The sequence below is a fragment of the Taurulus bubalis genome, assembly GCF_910589615.1.
Source record: "Taurulus bubalis genome assembly, chromosome: 19".
NCBI lineage: Eukaryota > Metazoa > Chordata > Actinopteri > Perciformes > Cottidae > Taurulus > Taurulus bubalis.
This window is the reverse complement of record NC_136607.1, coordinates 5,734,338-5,745,393: the sequence shown is the minus strand read 5'-3', so window position 1 is coordinate 5,745,393 and position 11,056 is coordinate 5,734,338. Positions and strand designations below refer to the sequence as shown.

The 11,056-nt window shown below is 44.8% G+C and overlaps 1 protein-coding gene across 1 annotated transcript; it reads right to left on the bottom strand.

Moving 5' to 3' along the window:
• Positions 1-714: 714 nt before the first annotated feature.
• On the bottom strand, positions 715-5,369 carry barhl1b (BarH-like homeobox 1b; the record flags this gene model as incomplete). The annotated part of the gene is made up of 3 exons (XM_079234694.1): positions 715-1,000; positions 2,248-2,470; positions 4,919-5,369. 3 exons carry the CDS (start codon positions 5,367-5,369, stop codon positions 715-717), a joined length of 960 nt encoding a protein of 319 aa, XP_079090820.1.
• Positions 5,370-11,056: the final 5,687 nt, after the last annotated feature.

Genomic DNA, 11,056 nt, shown 5'->3' with positions numbered 1-11,056 from the left:
CCGCGGTCTGAAAAAGACGCACAGAATAGATAAAAAAAACCAAAAACGAAACAAAAAAAGGTTTCTTTTTTAAAATCAGTCTCTTTCGAATAAAATGCAAAATATTCTTATTTACAGATTTATGACTGCTGATCATCTTGTTCTTCACGTGGAAAGAAAAATCAAGACAGATTTAGAAAGGAGGGGGAGAAGAAATATTTACTAATACTTTTGGATCCTCTACATTATATTCATATTACATGGAAGGGTGCTACTTTGCCAATATCCATGAACGTCCACATAATAATAATGATATAATAATAATAATAATAATACCAACAGGGGGTCTAATTGGCATTGAACTGTAGGTCAAAGTTCCACCAACAAGTATCTGTTGTTGGTGGAAAACACTGAAAATACTGAAACTGGGATCAAATAAATACATAACTTAGTTGCTTTGATTCATATTGAAAAATAAATAAGTTATAAATAAATAAAGCTCATGTCCCAAAAACCAAACACAGGGGGAAATCCTCCCACAGTCAGTTGGAGTCTCAAAGCTCCTGTAGGGTTCAGCCTCCTCGGCCAACAGTCTTATCTCTTATTCTGGCTCGTCCCGTTTTTATTTGTCTCTGTCTTTGTGTCATTTCTTCTTAAGAGTCCTGCCGAGCTCGGCGTACAAAAAAAAAAAAAAGAAGAAAAAGAAGAAAAAAAAAGAACCAGCAGGGGACCGGCTCACCGCTGCTGAACTGGCCGGGTGAGGACGCCGGACATGGGGGGAAGAGGCGGCTCAGCGCCCCCGAGGCCGTGGAGCAGGATCCGCGGGACCAGGGGTCTCTGCAGGCCCGGCGGGGGCCCCGAGGGGCCTCTGTACAGATACAGGGCCGCTGCGGGGTCCAGGTTGGACACCAGGCTCTGCGGGTAGAAGTACGGGGACGGGAACATCCTCTGCAGGGCCGAGTAGTTCCCGGCTTCCGCCAGCAGCTCGAGTCCCACCGCCGTCTGCCTCTTCCACTTCGTCCTGGAGGAGAGAAGAGACGCTGATTTTAGCTTTGATTGCGTGTGTGTGTGTGTGTGTGTGTGTGTGTGTGTGTGTGTGTGTGTGTGTGTGTGTGTGTGTGTGTGTGTGTGTGTGTGTGTGTACTAACTCCCGTCTGTTTACCTTGGGCCCCAAATTAGAACTCAGCAATACATGTGTTTTCTTTTTTCTTTTCTTTCTAAAGCACCAAAACCTCCAACCTGCCACTTGTACTCACACCCAAGGACGTCTGTTAGATTGCCAGCATGCACTCCACGCAGGTGAATAATTCATAATAAAGATAATTGAGTAGATATAGTGGTTTGTTTGAATTATTGATATGCACACATGCAACGATGCATTATTCATACGCCAAAGTGTTGTTTTTATATTTATTTATGTCATTTAGCTGCCTGGGAGTTGACTGTGGACGAATAAGATGCTCAAGTTAATTCAACCGAAAAGTGCAGAAAGCAGGTTTTTTGTTTTTGTTACATTGGTGAAGATGGTTTCTCTTGCATTGGAGTTTTATTTATTTACAAAACGTTGACGGCTCGCTTTCCGAGCTGTTTGCGGGGTCATTGTGTGTGTGACTTGAATCGGATGCTGCAGGTAATCGTGTTGCATGAGATGCAGAAAGACGAGGAGACTCAGACAAGCCCCAATACATAGAATCGACCGAAGGAAAAACGTGTCTCCCCGATGTAAACTTGTAGCTCTGCTTTTTCTCTCTTCGAGTAATAAGGTGCAACAAATCGAAAATGTGCAAAGCTGCTAATTAACCCATTCTTCAACGCTCAAAATATACGGGATCGATTCATCAGCTGTCAATCAATAAATGCGCTGTGGGTAAATGTAAGAAAAATGTAAGAGCTGAAAACTAATTGGCAGAAAAGTGAATCCTGATCAATGTGTTAAAAGTAAAAAAAAAAAAAAAAGCACCTGAACGCATCTTAAGACGTGCTCCTTTCTGGGAGAAACTCTTGTGGTTTGTCCACAAAAAACATCTCACGGACCAAACAATTAATCGAGAAGAAGAAGAAAAAAATCAAATCGGCAGATTAATCAATAATTAAAATACCGTTTGGTTTCCGCCCTGATGGCAGAGGCGCACGTGCAGCTAAGTGACGTGAACTCATGCAACCTTTAGGGGGGAGAGGAGAACATGGCGTCCCCGGGTCCATGAGTCATGAGGTGAGACACAGATTATCCTCTTTAAGCAGCAGCAGCAGCAGCATCCGGGTCTTTACCTCCGGTTCTGGTACCAGGTCTTGACCTGCGTGTCGGTGAGGTTGAGGGAGGCCGCCAGCTCCATGCGGTCCTGCACGCTCAGGTACTTCTGGCGCTCGAAACTGCGCTCCAACTGCGCCAGCTGGTGGTCCGTGAAGGCCGTGCGGGCCTTGCGGGGCTTCTTCATGCGGGCCTGAGAGCTGTCCCTGCTGCTGGAGATGTCCCGGTCTCCCTCCTCTTTCACTGAGGACACAAACAGGAGAATCAAGGTGAGATAGGAGAACTGGACTCATACGTCACGCTGCGTCCATCTTTGCGTCAACAGACAAATCAGTGCAGAAGCATCACACTGGCACAGATATCAGGTCTTTACTGTATTATACAAAATTCACACACTTGTATTGCCCTGCAGCTTTTCATTAAAAGGAGAAAATACAATATGACATACAGTTAGTTGCCATCAAGTGAAAACCACTTTGACCTGCACGTGCTGTTTGATGTGAGCCAATTAAAGACATGATTGATTATTTGATTGATTGATTAGCTGGATTTACTGTTGTTATTATTATAATAATAATAATAATAACAATAATAATAATTCAATTATGGCTTCCCCTCTCTCGAAAGACGCATCACTTTGTTGTTAAATGTAATTTGTCCGTGTTAACAAAATAAAACCACACATTTTTTATTTTTTAATCATTTTTTAAATCAGTTTGAATCAAAGACAAACTATTTGTGTGTAGAAATGCGAACTTTAAAGTGTCAAAAAGGCTTCACATATTTTGTTTAATAAATGTTTTAGTTTTTAAACACGTCTGTTTTTTGTTTTTTTTAAATCTTTTTTAAAAACTATTTATCTACACTTTCCACCGCGGCGCTGCAGCCCGGCGCCATTACGGTGCCTATAGGCGATGTGGAGCTATTTGATTTGGGCTTAAATTGTTATGAAAAGCTCTTCCAATATTCGCACTTCCAATCTGAGATTCCTCCCGTCAGCCTTTGTTCTCCTTCTGCGTGGTGTCATGTCAGGGCGAGCCTTGATATACAGTCCTTATAGTCAACTCTCTGAGAGAGAGAGAGAGGGGGAAGAAAAGAAAGAGAAGAGAGGAGAGGGAGGGGAGGAACGAGAGATCTCGTAGTTGAATAGTTGAATCGTCTCAAGGAGCACAATAATCCTCCTAATTGAGCCACAAGGGAAGGACGAGCCTTTCAACCGCGACCGGAGGAACTTCACAGGACCGTGGAAATGAGTGGGAATCAAGAGCCGGGCGGCCTCGCGCGCGCGCTTTACAAATGTGATTAGCGCCGGGGACAAATTGCATCAAATCCCCCCAAAATATTATAGGAGGCGGATTCGTGGAAATCAAAGCCACCGTGCCGGCGCGCCGTGGGCCCCGCGGCGGCTCCCTCAGTCAATCAGCGCGTCGATGAGCATCATCTCCAGCCACGCACGTGCACGCGCGCGCGCGTACACACACACGAACACTGATGGCGATGGCCTTCCGAGAAGAGTGAACTAAAACTAAATGTGAGCCCAAAGTAAAAACAAAATAAAAGGGTAAATATTGAAGTCCCGTTATTAATAATGCATTATCACGTGTATTGGATTAGATATTATATTTCCCCCCTCATAGCCTACAGCGGTCGTCGTCTTTACAGGCTCTGCTTCATTAAACTGTCAATGGAGGTGACATGTCTGTTATGGCTGACATGATTGGAAACAGAGAGGCCCTTGATGGCATTTATCTGGAGGCGACCCTGTCATCTCTCCCTCTCCTCCCTGACATCAACAGATGCTTTCTGGAGGTTCTGCTCACGCGGAGGCTCCAAACGCGCCCGCGCTGATTTAAAATACACATTTTAAAATGTATAAACTTAATGAAAGTGAACCCAGTCGCCGCGCGGGGACAAATCTAAGGCTCAGGCGCAGCAGAGGGCCGTCATGCGCCCTCATGATGGCCTCTCATGGAGAGGGTCAGTTTATTTCATGGGGAGTTTTTTTCTTCTTCAATTTTTCTCCTAACATTGCTCAAGCCAATTTCGAAATTTGTATTATTCTACATTAAGGCTACATATTATTATTGTTATTGTTATTATTATTATTATTATTATGAGGTCATCTGCAAAAAGGCCTAAAATACTTTTATAAACGTCCTGGTCTATTTTTAATATGGCTTTAGGTTTTACTTTTTTTTTGTCATCAGCTCAGCTAAACGCAAACATTATGTATATATTTTAAATATAAGTTTTGCTTTCAATAACATTTTCATTTATTGTTATTCCCTTACTCTATTTGTCCAGATTTCACCACGTATTGTATTTAGTACAAAACCTCACGATTATTTATTTTTTTGCCTTTAATTATTGAATTGCTATTTAGTGAGATTTGTCCTATTTTTCAATTTATAAAATACTTTTTAAAAAACGGAGAAAGAAACACCAAGACCAGACAAGCTGCAGCTAAACATACAAATATGGACCTAAAAAAAACAATTCCACTATAATATGAAATAGCTAAAGTACGACCTACTTCAAATAGAATCACTTTTTTTCTACAAGAGCCTAAAGTCCCGTCAGAAAGCAGAAGGCCAGCTCGGTGGACCTCCATGTCTCCGCTCCCCTCCACATGTCTCCCCTCCCCGGTAGAGCAGCTGCCCTTCTCCCCTTCCTGCGCGCGCCTCTCCTTACCTTTGTATTCACTGTCTGACGACGAGTTGCTGTGGATTTTCTCCATAAAGTCTTCCGCTATCTTGGAGACCAGCCTGCCCGTCTCCTGTGTCGGTTGTCCATTGCTGGAGTACGGCGCGCAGGCGGCGAGGGGCTTACAGTCCGCGAGAATGTCTCTGATGAGGAACGACGAGGTCACGGTCCTCTGCTGCGACCCCGCAGAGATCTGCGCGTGCTGCAGGTGCGGCGGCAGGCCGACGCCGTGACCTTGCCTCTGGGCCACGTCGTCCGCGCACTCCCTCCGCGGCGACGGCGGCGACGAGCAGCCGCTCTCCGCGTCTGATCTCGGGCTGAACTCCAGAGGCGAGCGGCACTCCCCCGTCAGGACGTCCCCTTTGGACACGGGACTTCCCGGCCTGTGGGACAGCAGCGAGTCGATGCCAAAACTGGACCCGTTGGCGGACGCCTCCATTGTCTCGTGCGAGGCCTCCTCAAACTACCATTTGGTATTCAGTACAAGTTTTATTTTAGGGAGGGAGGGAGGTTGTCTAAGTGTGAGTTGATCCAGCAGAGGAGAAAGAGCCCCCCGCCCCGCGCCCAGGAAACTGTTTTTTGATGCTACAAATGAAGATGATTCATCCGCTATTTCCAGTGGCCCGACTGGTTCTCTAAAGAGAAAATATCTCCAGGCTAAGTTGTGTTACAGCAATCGTCCAGGCATCCAGTTTTCTAGTTGTTGTCTTTTTTGTTTTGGTCAAGTCTCAAAAGACGTGTCCTCCTGAGATCGATGTAGTCTCTTTCGGGAGAGTCGCCGTCGATTCGTTGTCGCTTCCTTTTAACAGCAACTCCGTCTGCGTGTGAGTTCAGAAGAAGGACCGCTTACTGCACGAAAACACACTCACCAGCAAGACACGAGCAGATGCAGAAAATAGAGACTATTTCTGGATTATTTGGGAGCAGCAGCGCGCCGGTCTCTGCGGGGCTGGTGGTGCTGGTGCGTTTCAGCACCATGGACAGGTACGCGTCAGACCTGAGCGCGCAGCGCAGCTCGTCATGTGTCCACACGGAAGACGGCTGGAAAGTGTTCGCATTCCTTCAAGTAGAGCAGCAAAACCGTGACCAAAAAAAATAAATAAAGAGAGAAAGAGGAGTCCGAGAGCCGCAAGCAGCAGCAAAAGAAAGCAGCAGACGAGGAAGACGCGGGACGATGCGATGCGCGACTCGCTGTCGAGAAGAAGAGGAGGAGGAAGAAGGAGAGAGGAGATGTAAACTGGGTTAAATAGTCACAACTGGCAAGTAAGAGGACGAGATGCGATGGGGGTGGGAGGGAATCCCAAAAAATTGAACTTGAGGAAAAGTCAGGAGCTAGGTTTTAAGAGCGGCTCGTCCACGTGAGTCCCCTGTGACGAGCCTCCATTGGCTGAGGGGAGCTGGAAGTGGACCTCCCTACACGCCCACTCTCTCTGCCTCCCTCCCTCTCCCATCCTCCCCGGCTCATCCTCACTTTGATAAAAGAGACACTGAATTCATCAGGAGACTCAGATCCAACTGTTTACAGGCAATTTTCACACTGTTTGCTTTCATTACATCATTGATGAGGCTCATAATGGGGTTATTATGTGGAGCGGCTCGGGGTTTTTCTTCTCGACTCCCTTTCTTGACTGGATTTGTTTCCCACCTCCACAGCTCCTCTTTTCCTTTTTTCCTTCTTTTTTTTAATACACATTTATTGTTCAACCTTTTTAATTGTTATTATCATCAGACATTCTTTATTTATTATCAATCATTTACCGGTTTATTAGATTTAATATTGGTATGGTGCAAATATTTTTGATATGACAAAATTTATTAAAACTGACAAAATAAGAAAATGAAATTGTTGTTGATTTTATTCTTCTTCTTAATATATCATTTGTATTGTTATATAATTAGCAATAGCTCCTTGTGGTGGTGCTTTTATTGTGAAAATAATTTGAATTCCTTAGAGGCCTCAATTTCATTTTCAAAACATTGTTGTTATTAAACTCTAGAATTTTCATCACTTTGCCCTTCACTCAAAATCCCCAAACAATCTTTGCAGATATGACAAGATATTTTTTATGTTGCCTTTCAAATAAGAAACTTACTGGATGAAGATTATTATTATAATAATACGATATAATTCAAATGTCCTCCTCCTATTATTATTATTATTATTTTAAGCACGAACACCGCCTGGTCGTTGAGCAGTCATCATTTAGAGCATAATGACTATCTAATAGTCCCTGGTAATTCTATACAATAGTCAGAGCAGCGTGACGCAAACAAAACTTCAAGACGCGTGAGGCGCCATTGTGCGCACTTTTCACCTTAACATGCGTGAAATGCCATTGTGTGCACTTTCGTATAGCTCCCACTCCGCACAACAGTTTGCCCCGCGCGACGGCCCCGACAGCCCTAATAATCTAACTACCCCCCCTCTCATCATCGCCTCCCTCCTCCTCCCCCTCCTCCTCCTCCTCCCCATGTGACCACCAGATTGGAGGCGCGCGTCGGTCTCAGACACCGGCAGGTTAGTGAATCCGCTCCCCGCTCCCATGGGGTCCCATCACGGCTGCAAGCTGTCACATATGAGGCGGGGACAACACAGATATAAGGCAACACACACCCACCCTGACTTAGCGCTTTCTTTCTCCTCTGCTGGTGCATGAAAAGGAGCAGTGGTTTGATGCTTTTGCTCACAGTTCTTTTTGTCTCCTTTCTCTTTATCCGCGCTGTTCCGCGTGTCCGCGGCTCCAGCAGTGTTGTAGTAAATAAATCATAAGCTGATTTAAAACCGACTTCTTCCCCCTTTTTGGTCATCGCGCCGCATGTGGAACTTGGAGAGGAGCTTGAATTATTTTTAGATTTGTGGTCTTATAAATGACCCGAAAAAGATCCTACTTTATTTCATCTTCTTTATTTTCCAAAATGCGTTGACCTCGTGTTTTTAATTGACCCACAATTCTACTTCACAAAAGTGGATGAAATAAGGTGCTGAGTTTAAATCTCTGTCTTCTGACAAACTAACCAATAGTTGAACAGAATAAAATGATTGGGTTGAACGATCCCCTCCCCCAATAAACACGCCATGCGTGATTATTCTGCAGGTTTATTTTCATTATTTTATTGATATTTTTTTCCAATAATGGCTTAGTCTTTAAAATGATAATAGTGAAGAAAAAGTGAAACAATCCCAAGTTTCACAACACGAGTGGACATCCTCACATTGCTTCTGCCCAGCAAACAGTCAACCCCACACACACACACACACACACACACACACACACACACACACACACACACACACACACACACTTAAACAATAAATAATAATATTACAATTGCAGATAAATATAACAGGAACAGAAAAGCAGAAAATACTCAAACTGGAGAAACTGTTTTAGAGCGTTGTGCAAATGTTTAGTTCAGTTAACACACATTTGAATCAAGCAATTCATTATTTTCGGTGAATAAACAGTTTTAATCAAATACATTATTTTGTACAATTAAATGTAGCTAAAGGCTTCATGGTAGAGTTTATAAATCTTTTAAAAGATTATGAGGAGACAGCTAGACTGTGTGTGTGTGTGTGTGTGTGTGTGTGTGTGTGTGTGTGTGTGTGTGTGTGTGTGTGTGTGTGTGTGTGTGTGTGTGTGAGGATTTGGCTCATGTTGCTGCTTATTTTGGACAAGCATCCCTCTGGTCAAGTGGAGCTCAATTTTTTTTCTTTCTCTCCTTTTCCAGGAAATGGTTTGATTTTGAGGGCCAGTGCAACTGTTACCCCAATGCTGAAATAGACACACACACACACACACACACACACACACACACACACACACACTGATGTTGAGGGAGGATGTTATTGATCCATGTTAAAGAGAGGAAACAGGAATGTTCTCAGGAAATGATGAACTGCCCGTCTCTGTTTTTATCGCATGATGAAATCATACGCTGTTATTGATCCACATTAAACATTCCCACACCAGCCACTCACATTTTTTTTTACCAAAACCAAGTTGACACCCGTGGGCCATTTCAGTGAAGTATGGACAGTTTATTCCCAATTTAATTCCATATATTTAAGAAGAATATTGATATTTAATTCTAATCAGAATACAAGTGTGAATAATTACAAAAATATGAATTATGTTGAGCATAAAACAAGCTTGGCGTGGCACCATACAGTTTCATCATAATAACCCAAACTGACCTGTCTCTGTTAATAATCTATCTGTGTTTCATTTATTTATTATGTATTTGTTCCCCCTCTACATTATTGGAATCATGTCCATGAGCTTTACTCCTAATAATGCCTGCTGGGCTTCCTCAGCTCTCTGGGCCTTTGTTTGTGTGTGTGTGTGTGTGTGTGTGTGTGTGTGTGTGTGTGTGTGTGTGTGTGTGTGTGTGTGTGTGTGTGTGTGTGTGTGGAGGAAAAAGAGAAAACATTGAGCTACGTTTTATTTACCGGCTCAGCCGAGCAGGTGTGTTAAATATATATCTAGTTGTGTGTTGTAAAAATGTGTGTCGCCTTTGAATAAACTTTGGCATCTCTATCGTTTTGGAACATCGAGTAAAGCGTGTCTTTCGAGGGGGATGTATGTAAAAGATGACTCCTCTCAACAAACAAACAGCATAACAAAAAAAAAATGGCAGTAGAAATAAATAATAAAAAAAAGGCACTTGCATTGGAGCTGGTGCTGCAGCCTGGACCAGTCAGGGATGCAAATGATGCACCTTAACGCCATCAGGTACTGGAGTTGACAGAAAATAATGAGAACCCGCTGAATCTTTTATAAGGTTAACACTCACATTTCCCAGTCAGCTGTCACACAAGAAAGAATTTAGCACATGCATGCGGGCAAAATAAACCTTCATCGTCTCATTAATGCTGACAGGGCCCTGGACCGGCAGCTCCCAGCGCCAGCGCCGCCACCACCTTTCGTTTTGTGTCGGTAATTTGCAGCGGAGACAGACCCCCTTCTCCTGGAGAGGAGGAGGAGGAGGAGGATGAGGAGGAGGAAGAGGAGGAGGAGAGGAGGAAGAAGGAGGAGGAGGAGGGAGACTTTAAGGAGGAGAGCAGGAGCGAGAGGGAAAGAGGATCGTGGAGCGAGTGCAGAGGAAGAAAAAAAAAGGGAGGGAAGGTGGGCCTTGGGGGAGGAGGGAGGGAGGAAAGATGGCTCGCGCGCCAGGAGTCTGATTCTCCCCTAATTGGAAGCATTGGGCATTGTCAACGGAGGGTTTTCAGCTGCTCGCTGACAGGTAGAGCCGTCAGAATGATAGCCCACTTGTCAGCGCAAAAGACCAATAAAAACAAACCACTTTTGATTTAATTGGAGGCCTAACCATGGTGTGTGTGTGTGTGTGTGTGTGTGTGTGTGAGAGAGGTAGACAGTGTGTGTTGCCTGCAGGGCCACGGGGGAGGTGGGAGGAGGTGTGAGGATGAGTGTAAAGTGGGGGGCATTTGTGTCTGTGTGTGTGTGTGTAGGAAATCATCACTCTAGCCATCAACGTGCCTCCATCTTTGCCGCCGTCTCCGCTCTTCTCATCTGGCGGCTCTTCGGGGGCCAGTGGTCACCGGTCGCCCGCGGTGAGAGGGGGTTTCGGGCGCGGGGAGGCCGGGGGGGAGGCCGGTTTTTGATTCTGTCCCAGGAGGGGCTTCCTGAGCAGCAACATCAGAGCCGAGTGTGTTTCTCCCTCTTCTTCATCTCCCCCCCCTCACCCACCCCTTCGGTTTTCTCTTCATCCTCCATCAACAGAGTTGGGTTCGGCCCTTCAGTATCCAGGATGAGCAATGGGTTGACATTTCCCGTGCTCCTCTGTCGACTGACACCCGCGCGACCAGAGGAATCCTCAACTTTTTCTGTCCAGGAGAGCAAATGTCACCCTGTAGTCCCTGTAGTCTGGTTTGTCTCCGTGTGCTCGTTAAAGATGCATCAGTTGACTGTTGGTGAATGTGAAAATAATTTGATGCCAAAGTTCAAATGGGGGTATAAAAGCAAAAATGAAGACAAAAGAAAGGTTTGGGTTCAGGAGTAGTTCGCTGAGTCCTGCTGTCACAGTTATTTGTAGCCTCTCAGGGCTCCGGGCTAACTTTTTACTTCGGTTACTTTCGGTGCGCCCACATTCAATGTCTCAGAT